The 23,804-nt window shown below is 50.7% G+C and overlaps 1 protein-coding gene across 2 annotated transcripts in view; it reads right to left on the bottom strand.

The window, feature by feature from the left end:
* Positions 1 to 2,421: 2,421 nt before the first annotated feature.
* KLHL18 (kelch like family member 18) overlaps positions 2,422 to 23,804 on the bottom strand; it is a 44,167-nt gene continuing 22,784 nt past the window's right edge. Inside the window, exons 4-10 of one of the 2 annotated variants that reach the window (XM_082192425.1) lie at positions 22,036 to 22,234; positions 21,018 to 21,178; positions 10,551 to 10,687; positions 7,381 to 7,618; positions 5,279 to 5,383; positions 4,347 to 4,458; positions 2,422 to 3,063 (exon numbers count right to left, since the gene is read on the bottom strand). In XM_082192425.1, the coding sequence (XP_082048551.1) occupies positions 2,677 to 3,063; positions 4,347 to 4,458; positions 5,279 to 5,383; positions 7,381 to 7,618; positions 10,551 to 10,687; positions 21,018 to 21,178; positions 22,036 to 22,234 (1,339 nt within the window). In that variant the 3' untranslated portion in view covers positions 2,422 to 2,676. The remainder of the gene's footprint in view (positions 3,064 to 4,346; positions 4,459 to 5,278; positions 5,384 to 7,380; positions 7,619 to 10,550; positions 10,688 to 21,017; positions 21,179 to 22,035; positions 22,235 to 23,804) is intronic. The other variant, XM_082192426.1, reaches the window with a different exon arrangement.

Here is a 23,804-nt window from a genome sequence, read left to right as displayed (position 1 = left end):
TGACTCACCCGCTTCTGGAGAACCAGAGCAGCGCACGGAAACACTGTTTACCTTCCCGCCAGAGTGGTACCTATTTATCTACTTGCACTGGCGTGCTTTCGAACTGCTAGGTTGGCAGGAGCAGGGACCGAGCAACGGGAGCTCACCCCGTCGCGGGGATTCGAACCGCCGACCTTCTGATCGGCAAGTCCTAGGCTCTGTGGTTTAACCCACAGCGCCACCCATGCAATCTATAGCCATGTAATTTCTACGATGTCTGAACCCGTGTGAATGACCCCGCAAAAGGATTTCTGTAAACTGGCTTAGGGAGAAAACGCAGGCAAAATACGCCGAAGGCAAGCCACATTCACGAAACAAGAAAGAATGACCGAGCAGCCGAGAAATAAAGTTTCTTTCAAGTTAAATATATTTGGGCTAGGGAGAGTGGAGGTATCGTCACCTAACCTTCACTCTGCCTCGGACTTCACCAACCACCACAAGAATGGACAACACTTTTTTTTTTAAAGTACATGATTTCACATTGACACAAGTGGATGGCCTTGTTACGTTTATACGGAAAGGCTCGCCGGAATGCTCAGAAGCCCCTTCTCGATCCAGGACTCTCGTCGCCGTTCCGATTTTCTTGCCCCAAATCGGTTTTCTCCTGGCAGTTATGGAAATTCACAATACTGTTCATGGATGAAGGGCATGCACAAAATCACAGGCTACGGAAATCCCAAGCGCATCCAGCGTACGTTAATTCAACACTCGCTCCCTCGGCAATTTTCAGCCCGCAAGTCTTGCAACTGAGTTAAGTTCCTCTGAGCCTCTTGTGTGAAAACGTCTCATTTCAAGATTGGGTGTCGGAATCTCTCTTGCCCCAACGGGAATGTAGGGGGCAGGAGTCGGTCTAAAATGGAAGCAGCTCTAACAGGTAAGCTACCTACGGATAGGGGCACAGCCCATTTAACTTAAGGGGAGGAGAAGGAGGTGGGGTTCAGAGGACCCAACCGGCCTTTCGATCTTTGTGCAAAACTGGAGCGGTGTAATGTTCAGACAGAAGAACGATGGAGGCGGAACAGCAGAGCTGACTCATTGCCACTGTGTTAAACTACAGTGGTTTTGAAAAAAAAAACACACACACATTCGACAGTACCTCGATTTGGCTTTGATGCTACCAGTTCCTCGAAAGGTGGAGAGAGAGAGAGAGGGAAGACACGCAGCTTTTTCCAGCTTGAAATTTGGCAACCTGATAGTGCTTAGCATAGATGGAGGACAGAGTAGAAGCTATATTTTGAGTAAGGAAGGTGTTGGTCTGAAAACCAAGTAGCCCCTGTGCTGATAAACAGCTGATAATTTTAAGGGGGGGAGGTGGGATGAGGAAGGACCACCATGAGGAAATGTTGCCCCCGTAAGAATTGGTTGTGTATACTTATCCTAACTCACAGGTTTCTCCCTGGCCGTTTTGCCCCTCGCTCATAAATCTGTAAACCTCCCATTTACTCTTAGAAGCTGCTATTTCTCACTCTCCACAGCAAGATAATGGATGTCCTACAACAGCTATCAAAACAGCCTGCAGGGCACAAACTGCCACCATCTGAGAGCTCAAAATCCCCAAGAACAAAAGGACGTGGTCACAGTTCCTCCCTGTCAGAAATCAGATACGCTTTTTTCCTGAAGGCTTGTGTGTCTCCAAAGATAGCCCTAAGCGGAAGAGCATTTCCTGTCTAAACAAAAATCTCAGATCTGGGGATGAGAATTTTGATTTGATGTGAATGGTCGCCGCAAGCAGCGCAGGAACAACTTTGTGGGAAGGACGGTGCTCAGCCGAAACATCTAGTTTCCAGGAAATTGTATGGATGTGTTGACGATGCCAAGTCAACTACTGCTGTTTCAGAATTCATCAGAGACAGGATTGGGCCCCCTTATGCTACACGCTCCCTCTTAACGCTGAATGCACCGTGGCCCTATCTTTTTGTTTCTGAAGACACAAGAGCCTTTTCTTGCTTTCTGCACGCAGCTAGAACGCTAGAGGGGAACTATCCTTGCCTTTGGAGCAAATGGAGACGAAACCATCAAACAGAGCTTTGCATGTGCATCTGCGCCACCTAGTGGCCAGGTGTAGGAAGGGGCAGACTCTTCCTGAACTGTGTTTCTCTGCAGAAAATGACTTCATTTTTCCTTGGGGAGAGGGAATAATTGCACCTCTGTGTTGACCACGAAATAAAAGACGGTGGGTGTTTTCCTGGCCAACGTACTGTCCTCGCCCTGGATGAGAAGGGAGCTCCCTTTCCAGCTTTTAAGGGGCACGACGATAGGAGCGTCTTATTACTCCTAGGAAAAGCCCACCTGACCTAAGCAGACTTACACCCACGGCACAATCACAAGGGGACCAAGGCAGCATCAGCGGAGGCACGGAAGGAGCTTGGCAGAGTCCAGGAGGAAGAGGCAGGTGAGGCTTCATTCACACGGCCTGAAATCTCCAGACTCTCGTGACACTGCGGGACCTCGCTCAACGGCCACGTGGCCCTGATCCATGGGGTTGTTTGTGCGCTTCCCAAATGACAATGGCCCAAGCACCTGGAAACGATGTCGAAGTAGAGTCTCTCTGCAGATCACCCCCTCGAGGCGAGGCTCCCAGCTGCGGAAGTCCTGGCTTTCGGGCGCCGCAGGCTCGTGCCACCTCCCGCCCTCCGCTCAGATAGTCAGGAGCGGTATGCAGCCCACCCCAACCCCTCCCTCGTGGCACACCATGGGGGCCATGAACGTCCAGCGGTTGGTTTCCGGGTCGTACATTTCTACGGAGCTCAGGTTGGACTGTCCGTCGTAGCCCCCCACGGCGTAGAGGCGGCCACAGTTCGCCACCAGGGAGACGCGGCTGCGCCGGGTGTTCATGGAAACGATCAGGTACCACTGGTCCGCCATGGAGTTGTAGACTTCGGCGATGCTGAGGAAGCCGGAGCCGTCGTAGCCGCCGCAGACGAACAACTTGCTGCCCAGGGAGGCGGCGCCGTGACGGCAGCGCTTGTTGAGCATGCTGGAAACGTTGTGCCAAGAAGCCATGTGGTGGTTGTAGTATTCCACCTGGAAGGAAGGGCGAAGGAGTCAGGCTAGGGCACAGTCTGATCCCCTCCTTCTGTAATCCTCATAGAACTCTAGCCCAATGGCTGCCATTGATTCGACTCTGAATTGATTTTAGAATGTACCGTATATACCCGAGTATAAGCCGACCCAAATATAAGCCGAGGCACCTAATTTTAGCACAAAAAAACTGGGAAAACTTATTGACTCGAGTATAAGCCGGTTCACACCACAAACCTGGTGGTGGCAGCAGTAGCGGAGGAAGAAAAGGCAGCCCGAAAGGACCCTCACTTGAGTATAAGCCAAGGGGGGCTTTTTCAGCATTAAAAATGTGCTGAAAAAGTTGGCCTATACTTGAGTATATACGGTATTTCAATCGATTGATTATGATTTTATGTAAACTGTGTTATTTTTACCATTGTTAGTCGCTCTGAGCCCGGCTTCGGCTGGGGAGGGCGGGATAGAAATAAAATTTTATTATTTATTATCATTTATTATTAGGAGAGCAAGCGAGCACAAACCCCACAGGACCACCTGTTGCCACCTTCCCAAACTTTTTTTGGGGGGCCCACTGCCCCCTTGGTTTCACAAACCCATCCCCAGTGAAAAGTATTATTCAGAGCCATAAAAAAAAAGACTTCCTTGATATTGTATGTGGGCTGGAACTGGTCTGTGACCGAAATAATAAATTCATTCATTCATTCTTCAGAGCAGCGGTTTGCACAACTCACTGAGGAAGGTACAGCGGTACCTTGGAAGTCAAACAGCTTAGTTCCCGAATGTTTTGGCTCCCGAACGCCGCAAACCCGAAAGCGACTGTTTCGGTTTGCGAACTATTTTGGGAAACCAATTTTTGACGGGGCTTCTGATTGGCTGCAGGGGAGAAGCCAGGAGGAGGGAGAGAGGAGGTGCTGCCGCGGTGTGTGTGAGGGAGGGGGGGAAATGGCGCAGCCCAAACAATCAGAATCCCCATGCCAATCCACACAGTGATTCCCGGACCATTCGCCGGCCGGATCCAGAAGGCAATTGGGCTGGATCCAGCCCCCCCGAGCCTTAGTTTGCCGACCCATGCCCTGGAGCCTCTGTGCAAAGCCTACAGCCAACGCATTGCGTTTCGGTATCAAAGTTGTGGGATCAAGTTACTGCCTGGCCCGGCCTACCTGGCAGGCCTGTTGGAAGGGTGGAAACAAGGATGTCACAGCCCACCACAATCCCTCAAAAGAAGGCAGGAAAGAAACAGCGTGATGGGGAAAAAGGTAAGAGGTGCGGCGAGCAAAAATACTCACGCTGTTGAAGATCTGCAGTCCGTCGTGCCCGCCAGATACAAATATCCTGCCTTCGAATACGGTAACACCAGCTGCACTGCGGTTTGAACTCATCGGAGTGACCACCATCCACCTTTGCAAGAGACCAGAAAATGAAATGAACTGAGTGGCAGCCAAGTTTAAGGTGAAGGCTTCGAAGCACACCTTGCGTCTGGGCTGCTAGAGGCAGGGATGAGATGTCCAGACATACTCCACAGTATACCTGAAGTAGCGTCTCCACCCCCAGCCCGGACACGGAGGTCCAGCTCCGAGGGCCTTCTGGTGGTTCCCTCACTGCGAGAAGTGAGGTTACAGCAGGCATAGGCAAACTCGGCCTCCCAGATGTTTTGAGACTACAATTCCCACCATCCATGACTGCTGGTCCTGTTAGCTAGGGATGATGGGAGTTGTGGTCCCAAAACATCTGGAGGGCCGAGTTCCCCTATGCCTGGGTTACAGGGAACCAGGCAGAGGGCCCTCTCGGTGGTGACACCTGTCCTGTGGAACGCCCTCCCATCAGATGTCAAGGAAATAAACAACTATCTGACTTTTAGAAACAGGCAGGTAGCTGTGTTGGTCTGCCGTAGTCAAAACAAAATAAAACAATTCTTTCCAGTAGCACCTTAGAGACCAACAAAGTTTGTTACTGGTATGAGCTTTCATGTGCATGCACACGAAGAAGGTATCTGAAGAAGTGTGCATGCACACGAAAGCTCATACCAGTAACAAACTTAGTTGGTCTCTAAGGTGCTACTGGAAGGAATTTTTTATTTTGTTTTGATTTTTAGAAGACATCCGAAGGTTTAGGGAAGTTTTTAATGTTTGATGTTTGATCGCGTTTGTCAGGAGCCGCCCAGAGTGGCTGGGGAAACCCAGCCAGATGGGCAGGGTATATTATTATATCATGTACTCACTTGTCCGTCTCAGGCGAATAGGCCTCCACGGAGTTGAGGGAGGACGTGCCGTCATATCCACCACAGACGTAGATCTGCCCATCCAGCACGACTGTCCCCATGGCACTGAAACAAGGACCAGGTGTTAAAGACTGCTTTCAGCAACAAGCTTTTCTTACAGGCTGGTTCCACTTCTACCTGGACCAATTGCAATGGCCCAGTTTCTTCTGCTTTCTCATTCTGAACCCATTGGCCTGTCTGGTGAACTTGTGGAAATCACAAAACACTGAAGGCCTTCCTTTTCACCTCTTCCGGACCCACCGGAACTGCCACCTGGCTGGCTGAAGGACAGCACCAGCCTTCCTGGACTTTGTAACAGCTAGACCAGGGGAGGGGGGAGCTGTGACCCTCGAGACGTTGCTCTGTTTCCAACTCCCATAACCTCTGACCACTAGACATGATGGCTGAGGCTGATGGGAGCTGGAGTCTCGAGGGCTCCAATTTAAACTAAGGAATCCAGCTTGACATTCCCCCAGAGCATTTTCCTAACACAGATACAGGAAGATGTGGGCACATATATGTTTGTAAAAGGTTTGTTTCTCTTGCTTCTCTTCTAAGTGCTGCAAGAGTACCAGAGATTTCGTTTTGTTTCATTACTTTTAATTTGTATACCACCTTTCTCTATTGCTACACACAAGGAGGTTTACAAACTGACCAAAAAATACAAAGTAGACAGCGAAGATCACACGCCTAATAACCTGATCCAATTTTTTAAAAAGTCATAATAAAAACGTAACTTTCAAATAAACAACTTATATCAAATAAAGCAATGTTCAATACAGTGGAACCTTGGTTCCCGAACTTGATCCATTCTGGGAGTCCGTTTGACTCCCGAAACGGTTTGCAAACCAAGGCATGGCTTCTGATTGGCTGCAGGAGGTTCCTGCAGCCAATCGGAAGCCAAGAAGATTCCTGCAGCCAATCAAAAGCCATGACGGACATTCGGCTTCCAAAGAACATTCGAAAACTGGAACAATCACTTCTGGTTTTTGATCGTTCGGGAGCCGGAACGTTTGGCTCCCAAGGCATTCGGGAGCTGAGGTTCCACCATAATCCATTAGCACATAATAGTAAAGAGAAAAATTTGTGCATCAGCAAATAATAATTTAACAATTGCAATAAAGAATTACAAAACGATAATCTATAAAAACAACGGCAAGTCACAATGCATCAAATATCACTAAACATACAGGAAAAGGATCACATTGAGAAACAAGGACATACAACTCAAAATTGGTTTTTTTAACGATCCCATCACTCCTCTTCTCTCTTTCCCTCCCTGCCCGCGGACTGTCTCACCAGAGTGGTGCATGCTCTAGTTCAGTGTTTCCCAACCTTGGGCCTCCAGCTGTTTTTGGACTACAACTCCCATCATCCCTAGCTAGCAAGACCAGTGGTCAGGGATGATGGGAATTGTAGTTCAAAAACAGCTGGAGGCCCAAGGTTGGGAAACACTGCGAGTTATCTCCCGCTTGGACTACTGCAATGCGCTCTACGTGGGGCTACCTTTGAAGGTGACCCGGAAACTGCAATTAATCCAGAATGCAGCAGCTAGACTGGTGACTGGGAGCGGCCGCAGAGACCACATAACACCGGTCTTGAAAGACCTACATTGGTTCCCAGTATATTTCCGAGCACAATTCAAAGTGTTGGTGCTGACCTATAAAGCCCTAAGCGACCTCCGTCCAGTATCCCTGATCCCAGATCTCCACTCCCATCGTTCTGCCCAGACACTGAGGTCCATCTCCGAGGGCCTTCTGGCGGTTCCCTCCCTGCGAGAAGCCAAGCTACAGGGAACCAGGCAGAGGGCCTTCTCGGTAGTGGCACCCGCCCTGTGGAACGCCCTCCCACCAGGTGTCAAAGAGAACAACTACCAGGCTTTTAGAAGACATCTGAAGGCAGCCCTGTTTAGGGAAGCTTTTAATGTTTAACAGACCACTGTATTTTAATACTTTGTTGGAAGCCGCCCAGAGTGGCTGGGGAAACCCAGCCAGATGGGCAGGGTATAAATTATTATTGTTATTATTATTATTATTATTATTATTATTATTAACCTCACTCACCTTCGTTTGCTGTTCATGCTTCCCACTTTGGACCAGGAATCTGTCTCTGGGTTGTAAACTTCCACGGTGCTCAGCCTCAGCTGCCCGTCGTATCCACCAATGGCGTACAAGAGCCCGTTCAGCACGGCGACGCCCACCCGGCTGCGGGCCGTCGTCATTGGCTGGCACTTCTCCCAGTGGTTGGCAATGGGGTCGAAGACTTCCACCACGTTCAGGGAGTCGCCTGCATAGAAATTTGCTGCTCATGTTTTAAAAAGTGGTCATCACTGGACTTGTAAAAGGGTAAAAGAGTATGGGGAAATAATCTACAATGAACTGGAAAATATGTTTAAAAGTGCTCCCCCCCCCCCGCCAAAAAAAACCCCTTCATATGTTGGTATTATATGATCACTGATCCACAGCATTTTTTCTACAGCGTTTGTATTTGTTTGTATTTGTGGGATGCAGGTGGCGCTGTGGGTTAAACCACAGAGCCTAGGACTTGCCGATCAGAAGGTCAGCGGTTCAAATCCCTGTGGCGGAGTGAGCTCCCGTTGTTCGGTCCCTGCTCCTGCCAACCTAGCAGTTTGAAAGCACGTCAAAGTGCAAGTGGATAAATAGGTACCACTCCAGCGGGAAGATAAACAGTGTTTCCGTGAGCTGCTCTGGTTTCGCCAGAAGCGGCTTAGTCATGCTGGCCACTTGACCCGGAAGCTGTACGCCGGCTCCCTTGGCCAATAAAGCGAGATGAGCGCTGCAACCCCAGAGTCGGCCATGACTGGACCTAATGGTCAGGGGTCCCTTTACCTTTCAACATGGGGTCGTCTTATACACGGAAAAATACAGTACTCATGAACAGCAGCTTCGCATTTATTGCACCTACTTAGTGATTCAGACTATCCGTGTGATAAACCGCTGTCAGAGGGAAAGGGCAGGCCTTTTTCATATTTTATGGTGAACGGCTGCCGGGCTCACCTTCCTCTGTGCAGCTGTGACTATGTGCCCCAGCTAGAACCCCAAATGATCCTTGCAGGATACCATGGGATGACGTATTTGCCAGGATAAAAAAATTCCTTCCAGTAGCACCTTAAAGACCAACTAAGTTAGTTCTTGGTATGAGCTTTCGTGTGCATGCACACTTCTTCAGATACACTGAAACAGAAGTTGCCAGATCCTTCTATATAGTGAGAAGATGGGGAGGGGTATTACTCAGAAGGGTGGTGGGAATGGGAGATTGGCAGGTAGCTGAGATGAGCCTGTTGATGACTCTTCACGACTGTAATAGGTCTTACAGGAAAAGGCAAGGGGTAAGAGGGTGAGAAATGGCTTAGTCATGTATAATGAGATAAGAATCCAATGTCTTTGTTCAAACCAGGTCTCTCCGTGGTTTTAAGTTTGGTAATGAGTTGCAATTCAGCAGCTTCTCTTGGAGTTGCAATTCAGCAGCTTCTCTTGGAGTTGTAACAGGCTCATCTCAGCTATCTGCCAATCTCCCATTCCCACCACCCTTCTGAGTAATACCCCTCCCCACCTTCTCACTATATAGAAGGATCTGGCAACTTCTGTTTCAGTGTATCTGAAGAAGTGTGCATGCACACGAAAGCTCATACCAAGAACTAACTTAGTTGGTCTTTAAGGTGCTACTGGAAGGAATTTTTTTATTTTGACTATGGCAGACCAACACGGCTACCTATCTGTATTTGCCAGGGATAACGAGGCTTGTCACCGAGCAAGCAAGAAGGGGTAAGGACCCCAAACAACAACTCTTGGATTGCTGAAAATCCACAGATTGGAATCCACTGTCTTGATCCAACTCTGCTTTGTTCCACACTCGATTTATATTGTGTGATTTACTTTGGGCATACAATTTTTTTTTAAAGGGAGGATGAGCTGCATGAGCTTCACAGCTTTATCCGATTTTTCACCTATGGCAGGCGTGGCCAAACTTGGCCCTCCAGCTGTTTGGGGACTACAATTCCCATCATCCCTGACCACTGGTCCTGTTAGCTAGGGATGATGGGAGTTGTAGTCCCAAAACAGCTGGAGGGCCAAGTTTGGCCATGCCCGACCTAGAGAGATCAGGGAAGCCAATGCAAACATATCTCCATTTTGGATCAGGATTGTGACACTCAAATCACTGGGTGACCAACCCAGATATACCATGGGTTCAGGATTTGCTCTTAACTCCCCTTGCCAGCACAGGACTTTAATTCAGTGCGTCGGAGCACTGCGGCATATTCACCAAACTACAATTCACATTGCCCTTTGGCAGGGAGTCATGACAGGCCAGCGTATAATAGGGCCCAAAGAGGCTGCTTTGGAGAGCCATCTTCCAATAGCTAAACAGCTGTCACAGGGAAGATGGAACAAGCTAGTTTTCTCCTGCTCCGGAGGGCAGGACTCGAACCAATGGCTTATAGGAAAGGAGATTCCGGACACAAGATCTACCCACTCTGGAAGAATGGCAGATGAAGGTGATAGACTATATGGAACTGGCGGAAATGACGGGCAGAATCCGAGACCAGGGAGAAGAGTTGGTGGAGGAAGATTGGAAGAAATTTAAAGACTATTTACAGAAACATTGTAAAATTAATGAATGTTAGAATGATGTTGGAATGAATCTAGGTGATTTTAGCAAAAATGTATCAAAGATTTAAGGAAAATAGACTGTTAATTGGTGAAAAGAGGGAAAGTAAACTTATATCAAGATCAAGATAAATTTTCAGGATAAAAATTTTGAAGAGAGGGAAAGGATTTGCTGAAATGGATAATTGACTTAGAATACAAAAAAGGGAGGTGTGAGGAGGTCAGGGAAACAAGCAAATGAAAGATAAGTTATGGGAAGGCTCGATTTGTTTTTTCTTCTTTTTTCTTTTTTCCTTTGTTTTTAATTGTTTTTATTTTTCTGTTTTTTATTGTGATGTATTGGTTTTGTTATTGTTATTGTTTAATTTGGTGTTTTTTCTTTTGTCCTTTTGTAAACTTAAAACTTTAATAAATACTATTTTTTAAAAAAGGAAAGAAGATTCCGACTAAACATCGGGAAGAACTTTCTGACAGTCTCATGGATGCTACAGCTGAGATTCCTGCATCGCAGGGGGTTAGACTAGGTGACTCTCGGGGTCCCAATTCTACAATTCCACATGCTTCCTAGGCATACATCCCTGGCAAGCAACAGAGTTGAAAGATACCTGCTGAGTTGAGGCCTCCCACGGCATAGATCAGGCCTGCGATGGAGGTGCAGCAACGGGGGCGGGTTTTGAAAGACGGGAGGTGGGGTCGTCGCTCTGGCATGAGGTGGTAATCCTTTGCTTCATCCACGAGGTCCCTGAAATCCAAATGGGAAATGATATACAGTGGTACCTCCAGTTACGAATGGGATCTGTTCCGGAGGCCTGGCCATAACCCAAAAATTTCGTAACACGGCACAGCAGAGCACTTCTGCACATGCGCAAAGCGCACAGAGTGTATCTGTATTTGTTAATTTTATCCATTCCTGAATCCAACTAATGCAAGAGGCTTCATAATATAATTTCAAATCAGGCAGTGAGAAGCCTCCTCTATCTTTAGTATCTGTTCATAATTTGTATTCTCAGCTTCTTACACTGCCAGATAAATTCTGAAATATCTTTTTGCTAATCTTCAAAACATTCCATATTGCATATTATCGGAATTGATTGGAATTAAAACAGCATTGTCAGGGGTTCAGAAGCAGAGACGCAGAGAAGGGTGGAAACAGAGAGCGAGGGGGAGGAAACCGAAGGGAGAATGAGTGATGATGACGACCCGAGATCTCCAAGCCTAAGCAGTGAGTCAGAGGACTCCCAAAAGGGAGCCCCAGTGAGCAGAGCAAGGGGGGGATCCGGGGGGACACCCCAGGAGGAAGGGAACAGAGGAGATTCAGAGAGCAGCAGCTGGAAGTCGGGACCCACGCTCAAGACTGAGAGCAGCAGGGAGGAAGGCAGCCAGGCATCGGGTTCCGGAGGCCGTCAGCAGGAGGGAGGGCACGAGTCAGGGGTGGTCACGCCCTCCTCAGAGAGCGAGGCAACGGTCAAGAGGAAAGTAGAGAGTTGGGCGCGCGCGCCAAGTTCAAATGCAGCGGAAGCTGGAGCAGTAAGCAGCCCGGAGAGTGAGCCAGGTCCCAAAGCCCGCCGAAAGGAAGCGGAAGGATCAGGGGGGTCAGCGTCAGAGGAGAGTAGAAGGGAGGAGTCCCAGGGGGGCAGAAGGACCCAGAGACGTAGGGAGAGGCGAAGGAGGTGGAGCAAGGCTAGGGTATTAAGCTGGTGTGCAAGAGGCGGGGACTCAGATGGGTCTTCGCCGACCTAGGGCAGAAGGTGTAGAGCTGCACGCTGCAGTTCGGAAATGAAACCTGTAACTCAATAAAGACTCTTTTAAAGTGGACGCTGTGTGGCGTGGTCCTGTGTGAGCTGGGACCTGGTAGCAGCTCTGACAGTAAGACCCATCCCATCAAAGCTTCAGAAACCTGAAACCTCGCAGCGGGAGCAGAAGCCGCTAGGGGAGGAAGAGGGGTGTCTGTAAGCAAGCTCACAAAGGTTAGCAAGATGACGGAAGAACAGAGGATCTCCGCGCTGCAAGAGGCAGTGACCCAGTTGTCCTCAGAGGTATTGGCTTCCAAGAAACGGGAGGAGGAGACTACAGCCGCCTACAGAGACCTACACGCCAGGTTTGAAATGCTTGTTAAGCAAGGGCAACCGGGACCCAGACCGGAGGGCGTGGGATTGGCACGGAGAGCAGGAGGGCTTGTGGCTCACTTCGATGGGACTTTGCAACAGTACCCTAATTTTAGAGCAGACGTAATGTGCGCACTGCAACTGCTGGCAAAAGACTTTAGAGATGAGGAAGAGAAGGTGGGGTTCATATTGTCCCATTTGCATGGGGATGCCAAAGCCTGGCTGCGCAATTTGTGGAGGGATAAAGATCCGGCGCTTCAGAATGCAGATGCCTTTATCAAAGCGATGGATGCGTGTTTTTTGTCTACTATTGATGTGGATCTTGCCAGACGGGAGATTCATGGACTAAAACAAGGGAGGGCGAGCGTCCGGCAGTATCACGCCCGATTTTTTGCGCTGGTCAGTGCTTTAGAATGGGATCGGGATTCGCCCCCTGTCAGAGACCTCTTCTGGGAGGGTCTAAGTTCTGCGGTTAAGGATGAAATTGCAAGGGGGGAGAGGCCCCGAAGCACGCAGGAGGTGGTCCAAAGGGCGCTGACTGTGGGGGTGAGGCTGGAAGAACGTCCATGGTGCAGAGATGAAGGACGTGGAGGGCGCGAAGCAGCGAGAAGTTTCTCTTTCGTTCCGAGGGAAGCAGCGCGTGCGCAATCCACACCTCCGCCAGGAGGGGGAGGGGAACCGATGGAGGTTGGAGGTGCAAGGGCTCAGTCAGCAGCCAGAGCCCTAGCACCGGCAGCAGTGAAAGCGAAGCCTCCTAGAGGGAACAGGAAGTGTTACATCTGCGAGGATCCAGGCCATTTGGCGAAGGAGTGTCCCCGGAGGCTCCACAAGCACACTGCAGCCTCAGCAATGGTGACTGCAGCAACGCAGCAAGGAGAACCACAGCAGGGAAACGACGATGTCTGGCTGGAGACGGAGGCACTGGGGCCCAGCCAGACGCATCTGTGAAGCAGTCCCCAGCGATATTGCAACCCACGGATCCCCTCCCACCCAAACCAGTAGTGCAGCTCACAGCGTCTCTCCAGCTACCCAATGGCGTCACTATCGAAGTGCCGCTTTCTGTGGATTCTGGAAGCAACGCAGACTTTATAGCGCAGAGCTTTGTGGAGCAGCACGCTATACAGCTATTGCCTGCCACTCTGCCCCTGCAAGTCGTCACAGTGGATGGCAGAGAGTTGCTAGGGGGGCAGGTGGTGAAGCAGACGCCACCAATGGTGATGCGCCTTGGCAACCACAGGGAAGTCATCAGTTTTAATGTCACCCAACTGTCGGACACGCCCATTGTGTTGGGCATGAGTTGGCTGGACAGGCACAGTCCGACACTGGCTTGGTACCAGAGACAACTGATCTTCGGCTCCTCTTATTGCGCAGAACACTGCATCCTGCCCCGACGGGAGGGAGAGGAGGAGGAATCACAACTGCAGTTGGGAACGTTGCAAGCGGTCCCCCACAAATACGCGAACTTTTTGGAGGTCTTCTGCGAGAAGGAGGCGGACAAGCTACCCCCTCACCGGCCATATGACTGCAAGATTGACCTCCTACCGGGGGCGACGCTGCCGAAGGGGCGGCTATACTCCATGTCTGAAGATGAAATGCAGGAACTCAAACAGTTCATCGAGCATAATCTCGAGCGTGGCTTCATCAGGGAGTCCAAGGCAGTGGGGGGCAGTCCCGTTTTCTTCGTGAAAAAGAAAGACACGCCCCAAAAAAGACTCGTTGTGGACTACCGCCTTTTGAACCAGATGACCAAACCGTCTGATTACCCCATGCCCAGGATTGACGACCTCCTCGCGACGGTGCGCAAGGGACGCGTGTTCACCAAGTTGGACCTACGAGGGGCGTACAATCTCATCCGCATGCGGGAGGGCGATGAGTGGAAGACGGCCATGTTCACACCGCTGGGCACCTACGAGTACAGGGTTATGCCCTTTGGATTACAAAATGGCTCTCACTGTTTTCAAGCTTTTATGCATCACGTGTTGGAGGGACTCCTCTACAAGACATGCGTCTGCTTCCTGGATGACATCCTGATTTTCTCGGACTCGCAGCAAGCTCACGACCGAGACGTGAGGGAGGTGCTCAGCAGGTTGCAACAACATAGACTGTACGCCAAGCTGGAGAAGTGCCAGTTCGACACGACGGAGGTGGATTTCCTGGGATACAAGTTGTCGGACAAGGGGATAGCCATGGACAGCACCAAGGTTCGTGCGGTATTGGATTGGAAGAGCCCGCGCAACCGGAAGGAGGTCCAGCGGTTTGTCGGCTTCGCCAACTTCTATCGCAAGTTTATCAAGGGGTTCGCGATGCAGACGGCAGCAATTACGGACACGCTCAGCTCCAAAAAAAAGAAATTCATCTGGACGGAGCAGGCGGAGCAGTCCTTTCAAGCGCTCAAGCATCTCTTCGCATCGGAGAAGCAACTGCTGCATATCGACCCCAGTAAACCGTTGAGGGTAGAGACAGACGCGTCAGACAGAGCCGTGGGAGCTGTTCTGCTGCAGCGAGACCCGCAGGGGGTGTGGCGGCCGGGAGCGTTCTACTCCAGAAAGCTCAGCAAGTCGGAGCAGAACTACACCATCTGGGACAGGGAGTTGCTGGCCATTCATGCAGCTTTCAAGGCGTGGAGGCACTTCCTAATCGGCGCCAAGCACACGGTGCAGGTCTGCACGGACCACAAGAATCTGGAGCACTGGCGCACGGCTCAGTTCCTGAACCAGAGGCAGATACGTTGGGCGGAGTTCTTTGCTGACTTCAATTTCCGAATAGAGTACGTCCCAGGCGACACCAACATCATGGCGGATGCACTGTCCCGAAAACCGCAATACCTAGAAGAGGTGACGCCAGCGGCGGCCATGCACATCTTCGCACCGACGGCGTGGGCGTGTGCCTCAGCTACAGTAGACCTGGATGCGGTGCGACGTGCATTGCGGGACGACTCATTCGCGCAAGACAAGATGGCGGAACTGCTCAGAGGCACGGCTACCACGGACGAGTTCCAGGTGCGGGACGGCTTGCTCCTACGCAAAGGGGCTGTCTATGTACCAGGAGACGACCTTCGCGCCAAGGTACTGCAACAGTTGCACGACGCACCCACGGCCGGTCACTTTGGCACAGAGAAAACGATGGAATTAGTCGCGAGAGACTTCTGGTGGCCCAGGCTGAGAGGGGAGGTCGCGGACTACGTCGCGAGGTGCGACACCTGCCAGAGGGCCAAGCCGGTACACAGACCACCGGCGGGACTGTTAGAACCGCTGCAAACGCCGTTTGAACCGTGGGAGAGGGTGGCCCTGGACTTTGTGACGGATTTACCCAGCTCGAGAGGCAAGACAGCTGTGCTAGTGGTGGTGGACTTGTTCACCAAGATGGCACATTTCATTCCGTGTGCGAAGGTGGCCACGGCGGAACAAACCGCCAAACTGTTCATAGATCACGTGTTCAAAGTGCATGGCCTGCCACGGTCTATCCTGTCCGACCGCGGACGCCAGTTCATCTCGTCTTTCTGGCAGAAGCTGATGGGTTTTCTAAATGTCAAGGTCAATCTGGCATCAGCAAGACACCCGCAGACCAACGGGCAAGCAGAGAGGGTCAATGCCATCATGCAGCAGTACCTGAGATGCTATGCCAATCAACAGCCTGCGACGTGGGTGGATTACCTGCCGCTAGCCGAGTTCGCTTACAACAACACGAAGCACGTGTCCACAGGAGTGACGCCGTTCTTTGCCAACAATGGGAGGCATCCCAGAACCTTCCCGGGACTGGAGAGAGTGGGGGAAGGAGACCCACAGACGGCGGACGCGTTCGCGTCAGAGCTGCAGGCGGTCCACGATCAACTCAGACGGCAGCTGGAGCTAGCTAAGCACGCCTACAAGGTGCAAGCTGACAAGCACAGGCGGGTTGGCGAAGTGATCCAAGTGGGAGACTGGGTCTGGTTGGCAGCCCACGCAGTGCCGACCAGGTCACTTGCCAAGAAGAAGTTGGGGCACAAGCAGATCGGTCCGTACCAAGTCGAAGCGCAGATCAACCCGGTAGCCTTCCGACTGGCGCTGCCGGAGGGTTCCAGAATGCATCCGGTGTTCCACAGGTCGGTGCTCACTCCCTACAAGGCACCTCACAGGTTCCAGGAGCCAGGGACGGCGCCAAGTCCGCTCCGGGAACGGACGGAGACGCGGGGGGTGAAGCACCAGGACCACATCAACGAGGTCACGGAGATTTTGGACTCCAGATGGGGGGAAGAGGGAGTCGAATACCTCTTAGCCAGAGAGGGCACCCGGGCCAGCGCCAATAGCTGGGTACCAGACTACGCTTTGGAGGAACCCCTGCTCAAGGACGAGTTTCATGCCCTCTTCCCACACAAACCCATGCCAGCGAGCTTCTTCGACGACTGGTTGTTCACACCCACACTTTCTTCCAGCACGTTCCATGGATTCGACTCAGAAGGGGAACCCGCACGGAGCACCCGTTCCCCAGAAGGTTCACCGGCAGGTTCGGCATCAGGCATCTCGTATTGGTGGGACGATCGACCAGAGGAGCAATGGCGCAGGAAGTGGCGGGAGATGCCAGGTCGAGCGACCGACGCAGAGGCTGACATGGACGTGTTCGGGGAGGACCTCGGGTTCGAGCACGGCGGTACAGAGATGGAAGCGGAACAGGTCAACGTCGACGACCGCGAGGGGGAAGACTCGGAGGTCTTCAGTTGGCGGCCACCCACGGGGAGCGACCTGTATCCAGCATTCCCTCCCATGATGATGGAGCACCCAGCACCCACACCTGACAGCGGGGAGGGGGGAAGGGGGGGCTTCGAGGGGGGGATGGATGTCAGGGGTTCAGAAGCAGAGACGCAGAGAAGGGTGGAAACAGAGAGCGAGGGGGAGGAAACCGAAGGGAGAATGAGTGATGATGACGACCCGAGATCTCCAAGCCTAAGCAGTGAGTCAGAGGACTCCCAAAAGGGAGCCCCAGTGAGCAGAGCAAGGGGGGGATCCGGGGGGACACCCCAGGAGGAAGGGAACAGAGGAGATTCAGAGAGCAGCAGCTGGAAGTCGGGACCCACGCTCAAGACTGAGAGCAGCAGGGAGGAAGGCAGCCAGGCATCGGGTTCCGGAGGCCGTCAGCAGGAGGGAGGGCACGAGTCAGGGGTGGTCACGCCCTCCTCAGAGAGCGAGGCAACGGTCAAGAGGAAAGTAGAGAGTTGGGCGCGCGCGCCAAGTTCAAATGCAGCGGAAGCTGGAGCAGTAAGCAGCCCGGAGAGTGAGCCAGGTCCCAAAGCCCGCCGAAAGGAAGCGGAAGGATCAGGGGGGTCAGCGTCAGAGGAGAGTAGAAGGGAGGAGTCCCAGGGGGGCAGAAGGACCCAGAGACGTAGGGAGAGGCGAAGGAGGTGGAGCAAGGCTAGGGTATTAAGCTGGTGTGCAAGAGGCGGGGACTCAGATGGGTCTTCGCCGACCTAGGGCAGAAGGTGTAGAGCTGCACGCTGCAGTTCGGAAATGAAACCTGTAACTCAATAAAGACTCTTTTAAAGTGGACGCTGTGTGGCGTGGTCCTGTGTGAGCTGGGACCTGGTAGCAGCTCTGACAAGCATGTTTGGCAATACGTTCATCTTAATAACTGATATTCTTCCTAAAAGATACAAGCTCGTTCTATTCTAAATTTCCAATTTCCTTTTTATTATATTCCAAGAAATCCAACCCAATTTCCACAACATTTGGGTTCAGTTCAAAACCAGAAATTTAGCATTGATTAAGCATAACGTTTCACGTACATTTATGCGGCAGCCTGCACCTCAGAGCAGCTTAAGTAAAATGGGCATGGCAATGACCTACCTGAGCAGAATGCTTTGCTGACTGGAAGCACAAAATCAGGTGTGGGAAACCCCAGTCTTGGAGGATGAAAGTAGCCCCCTTACCCGGCACAGGGGTTCCTCCCAGGCCACACCTCCTCCCTAGCAACAACTCCTCCAATTATCCCGCCTGGCTAAAAGATATCCTTGAAAATGGACAGTGCCTTTGGCTTGCCTGGATTGGGGACAGTGAACAAGTGTATATTAACCTCTAGTATTTGCATGGCTGAAATGTAGCCTATTACACAAATTAACAGAGCGTGTAATTAAGAGGGCCTAATACTAATACAAACCATTCTCTTACTGGATGTCAGACAAAGTCTTGTTCATATATGCATGCTTGATTGGCTGCAAAATTAAGTGGTGACTTGTCAAAATAGACACTACATATCAAATAGTAAAGATAAGGGACCCTTGACCATTAGGTCCAGTCGTGACCGACTCTGGGTTTACGGCGCTCATCTCACTTTATTGGCCGAGGGAGCCGGCGTATAGTTTCTGGGTCATGTGGCCAGCATGACTAAGCCGCTTCTGGCGAACCAGAGCAGCACACAGAAACACAATTTACCTTCCCGCCGGAGTGGTACCTATTTATCTACTTGCACCTTGATGTGTTTTCGAACTGCTAGGTTGACTCCCTGCTTGAAATCGAAAGGGGAATTTTACAGCTGCAATCAGAAGAGTTGAGAACAAAGAGAGATCTCTCCAGAATAACTGTGAGTCAACAAAGACATAAGGCACAAGGAGATCAGAAACAACTAATTTGGACATAATATTTGATAAAGAATTAAAGGGACAATTGATGAAAATTACAACCGCCCACAGGAAGAAGAAAGGAGAACTTTACTTGCGAATTTACAAATAATTATATGTGCTAATGCGAACTGAAGTTAATTATTATAGCTGTGGTACAAGGGATTTTATCAAGAGTGGATTGTATTTGGTTTGAGCAATAGTCTGGAGGCAGAATGAAAGGGAATCAGACTACAGCACGTGGGAAGCCACACAAAATTTATAATTAGCTATGTAATTGATATTTATTTGAATTGGTATTGCTATTTGGTATTAATATAATATGGCGCATATTGGATTTTTGTAACTGAAAATTAATAAAAATTATTTAACAAGAGAAACCTAAGTTCTGCTGCAAGGCAGGAACTTAGCACCTATGCTATGAATGCATGCATGTGTGAACGAGACCTACAACTCAGAACTCCTGAAGTCGGGCAGCCACTGCCGTGTTCCTCCCCTTCAGGCGACTCCATTTTCATTTGTACATAACGCTTTGTCAGAGCTGCTCCACAGTCTGCAGAATAAGGGCAGTGCAGTGTAATTCTGGATTGGACCACTTCAGACTGAGGACTCAGCTACATTAGTCAAAAAAAGAGTGTTTCGAATGCATTATAAACATGCAACACCAGATGGCGATGGAGAGCAAAGAAAATTTCTATGCGATTTTCCATAGCGTGTTTTTTCTTTCATTATAACGATTTAATTTCTGACTTATTTACAGAGGTTTTTTCCTGTGTGCAGATCTACCCTAAAAGTGGTCAAACAACCAGCCACATGTTAACTCTGCCTCCAAATTCCTGTATGCAGTGGAGCTCTACCTCTCTTTTAAATTAAAACCAGTGAAGGCGGTGAAGGTCCTGTGTGAGTGCCTGGAGGCGGTTGGAGGATGGATGGTGGCCAACAGATTGAGGCTGAATCCTGACAAGACAGAAGTAATGTTTTTGGGGGACAGGGGGCAGGCGGGTATGGAGGACTCCCTGGTCCTGAATGGGGTAACTGTGCCCCTGAAGGACCAGGTGCGCAGCCTGGGAGTCATTCTGGACTCACAGCTGTCCATGGAGGCACAGGTTAATTCTGTGTCCAGGGCAGCTGTCTACCAGCTCCATCTGGTACGCAGGCTGAGACCCTATCTGCCTGCAGACTGCCTTGCCAGAGCGGTGCATGCTCTAGTTATCTCCCACTTGGACTACTGCAATGTGCTCTACGTGGGGCTACCTTTGAAGGTGAGCCGGAAACTACAACTAATCCAGAATTCAGCAGCTAGACTGGAGACTGGGAGTGGCCACCGAGACCACATAACACCGGTCTTGAAAGACCTACATTGGCTCCCAGTACGTTTCCGAGAACAATTCAAAGTGTTGGTGCTGACCTTTAAAGCCCTAAACGGCCTCGGCCCAGTATACCTGAAGGAGCATCTCCACCCCCATTGTTCTGCCCAGACACTGAGGTCCAGCTCCGAGGGCCTTCTGGCTGTTCCCTCATTGCGAGAAGTGAGGTTACAGGGAACCAGGCAGAGGGTCTTCTCGGTAGTGGCGCCCGCCCTGTGGAACGCCCTCCCTTCAGATATGAAGGAAATAAGTAGCTATCTTCTCTTTAAAAGACATCTGAAGGCAGCCCTGTTTAGGGAAGTTTTTAATATTTAATGCTGTATTGTTTTTAACACTTGATTGGAAGCCGCCCAGAGTGGCTAGGGAAACTGAGCCAGATGGGCGGGGTATAAATAATAAATTATTATTATTATTACTTATTATGTGCAGAAGAATTCTGTCTCAGGGAATGTCTGCAGCGGTGCATCTCAGAATTCCACCACCTGCCTGTCTGAATGGTGAACACACATCAAGATACAGTGGTACCTCGGGTTACATGTGCTTCAGGTTACATACGCTTCAGGTTACAGACTCCGCTAACCCAGAAATAGTGCTTCAGGTTAAGAACTTTGCTTCAGGATGAGAACAGAAATCGTGCTCTGGCGGCGCGGCAGCAGCAGGAGGCCCCATTAGCTAAAGTGGTGCTTCAGGTTAAGAACATTTTCAGGTTAAGAACGGACCTCTGGAACGAATTACGTACTTAACCTGAGGTACCACTGTACTGGATGACACAAAACTCACATAGCCCATTGCCTGCCCTGAGCTTAAGGGACAGAGGAGACACAAGAGAGAGGAGGACATTGTACCATCTGACCTGGCCGGGTCACCTGGCAGAAAACTCCCTCTCTCTTTTGCCTGCATGGTGGAAAAGGGATTCTCAGTTTGGGGCTGTGTGCCTGCCACTGTCCCACGCGCTTTCTCGTTGTGATTCCCCTCCCGGAACTACTGCGGGCAGCTCAGCCCTCGCATACCCACCTGCACTTGTGGCAGCAGCGGACGAGGTCATCCTGCTGGACGCGGTCCGCAAGGAACTGGGGTCGGCAAAGAGGCAGGCGGATTTTGGAGAGGAGCTCCGGCAAGAAGGGCTCTCGATGCTCGCGGTCGTACCTCACCCAGGCCAGAGCGGCTTCGAAGACCTGTTGGAAGCGGAGAGGGAAATATATAAAAAAAGGCTACCCAGGACGTTTCCAGGTTATGATGCCCTGTTTTAGGAAACTCTGGAAGAGATGAAAGCATCAGTCCTCTTGAAGCGCCGACACTCCTTCAGGCTTGAAACCCACCTTACACTTAGGCAGTGTTAGAAATTATCGAGGCGCCAGGCATGTTTTGCGACTGGCGTGGGAGTCCATTGCGACCACATGAGAGATTTCTGGGTGCCAGATTGCCGACTGACATCTCCACCTGGCTGGCCTCTCTAGTTTCTTAAGCAGGTAAACTGAAGATCTTATTTATTGCATTTATAGTAAAGGGACCCCTGACCGTTAGGTCCAGTCGTGGCCGACTCTGGGGTTGTGGAGCTCATCTCACTTTACTGGCTGAATTGGTCCTACTTGGGCCAGCGAGGAGGCCAGGGGAGAATTAGCTGTGGGGTCTCAGAGCGGGTGATCTTCATAAAAGGGGAGGGAAGAGAAGAGAAGGGAAACAGAAGATCAGGCTGAATTCAAATTAAAGGGCAGGCGGAATAGCTCTGTCGCGACAGCTAGCAGGTTGAATTAGAGGCAGGTTTCAGTACAGGACAAGTGTAAAGAAATCCAGCAGCGTAGCTGCAAAGCGGTAACAAGGCAGGGGGCAAGCGAAACCACCCAGTCGCAAGCCAAAAGCCTCCCGACGGCAAAAAGTATTCGAGAGACAGCAGGAAGCAAGTGAAAGGGTGAGCTCCCTTGAGAGCTGCAATAGAAAAGGTTTATCTTATTTCCAGGGGATGCGGGTGGCGCTGTGGTCTAAACCACAGCGATGAGAAACCAACGCACCTTGAGACCTCGGAGCCACCTACCTGCTCCTCTAGCTTAACGTTGAGCTCATCCCTCGAGACCAGCTCCAGGACGTCTTCCAAGGGCAAGGCCAGGAACTCTTCGCACACAGAAACCTCCACAAAGTGCTGGTGGATGAAGCTGTTGGCAGCATCGTAGAGTACGGCACACATCATAGTTTCGGCAAACTGGCGCACGCCCAGGCAGTTTTTGGGGTGAAGCCTTTAAGGATGGTGCAGATGAACATGGGAGAGTTGAACAGCTAAGAAAGTGTCTGACCTAAGCAAAAGCCAGTCCCCAACCCCCGTCACCCTCTAGAACAGGATTTTCCCAAAAGTGGGTCTCCACCGACAGACCCACCGACTCCTCTTGCTCTCCTGGCTTTGCTTTGCTGAAGAGGCGCTGCACAGCTTTCCCTCTCTGCGGAGCGCCCCTTCAGCGAAGCGGGAGGAGAAATGGAAGGGGCTCCATTTCTCCTGCCGCTTTGCTGAAGAGGCGCTGTGCAGAAAGGGAGATACCGTATTTTTTGCTCTATAAGACTCACTTTTTCCCTCCTAAAAAGTAAGGGGAAATGTGTGTGCGTCTTATGGAGTCAATGCAGGCTGCGCAGCTATCCCAGAAGCCAGAACAGCAAGAGGGATTGCTGCTTTCACTGCGCAGCGATCCCTCTTGCTGTTCTGGTTTCTGAGATTCAGAATATTTTTTTTCTTGTTTTCCTCCTCCAAAAACTAGGTGCGTCTTGTGGTCTGGTGCGTCTTATAGAACGAAAAATACGGTGGTTTTTTTTCTTGTTCTCCCCCTCAAAAACTAGGTGTGTCCTACGGTCGGGTGCATCCTATAGAGCGAAAAATACGGTAATTGGCTCTTTGATTTGACACCTGGAATCTGTCTATGACCGTGGCTAGCTACAGCCCCCACCTCCCGGCCAACAGAAAGAAGGTTCCTCTTCACCCTGTCTAAAAGACTACCCAAAGCAGGCTTTGACGTGAAGTTCACAGTCCTCTCTTCTACTGAAGCACTTATTTACAATTGCATCAGGGAGAGGGAGAGAGAAATCAAGCAATACGGGTAGCGGCGGATCAGACCAGCTGGCTGCAGACCTCCCGGTCCTCTGACCCTTTAACTAGAGGCACGTCAATGATGTGGCTTAACTCAAATGGTATGAGTGGAAGGGAGCGGGGAAGAGAACGGCTTCTTGGCAGGCCACAGATATTTCAAATTCTCCTTTTCTGATGAAGTGGCAACAAGTGTGCATGTCTTTTGACCCAGCCCAAGCTACAGGGCAACATTCCACAGAATCTTCAGCCAGGCATTCTCTCCAGTGAAACCGGTCCAAAAGCTATAAAGCCAGACTGCTCAGCAATTTCCTCTTCTAGGTCACTCTACCTTTGCCCTAGACGCAAATGGACAAGGAAGTGGATAGGGCCCTCTGCCTTTACTGCACCTTACTGTGAACTTGAGAAGAATGCAACGTCCTCTACAGAGAAAGGGAACGGCAGCAACCTAGAGGGGCAAAGGAAGACAGCCTCCACTTTCTGCATCAAGAACCCTGGCTGTTTAACCTGTCCACAAATGCACTCTTTTGGGACACGGCACCAAAGATTTCAGGAGCAATGCTACTACGGAGGACTGCATTTGGTGGACAAATTAAGGGTTTGGCTTTTGTTTGGTGCCTGCTTTTTGAAATAGTATTCTCCTGATCGTGGCTCGTTCTGATTCTAAGCACGATCATCAAGGCTAGTAGCCACTGAAAGCCATATCCTCCGTGAATTTGTCTAATCCTCTTTTAAAG

Source organism: Podarcis vaucheri, assembly GCF_965113315.1.
Source record: "Podarcis vaucheri genome assembly, chromosome: 12".
Taxonomy (NCBI): domain Eukaryota; kingdom Metazoa; phylum Chordata; class Lepidosauria; order Squamata; family Lacertidae; genus Podarcis; species Podarcis vaucheri.
Note: the sequence above shows the minus strand (reverse complement) of the source record. Positions and strands in the feature narration are given on the sequence as shown.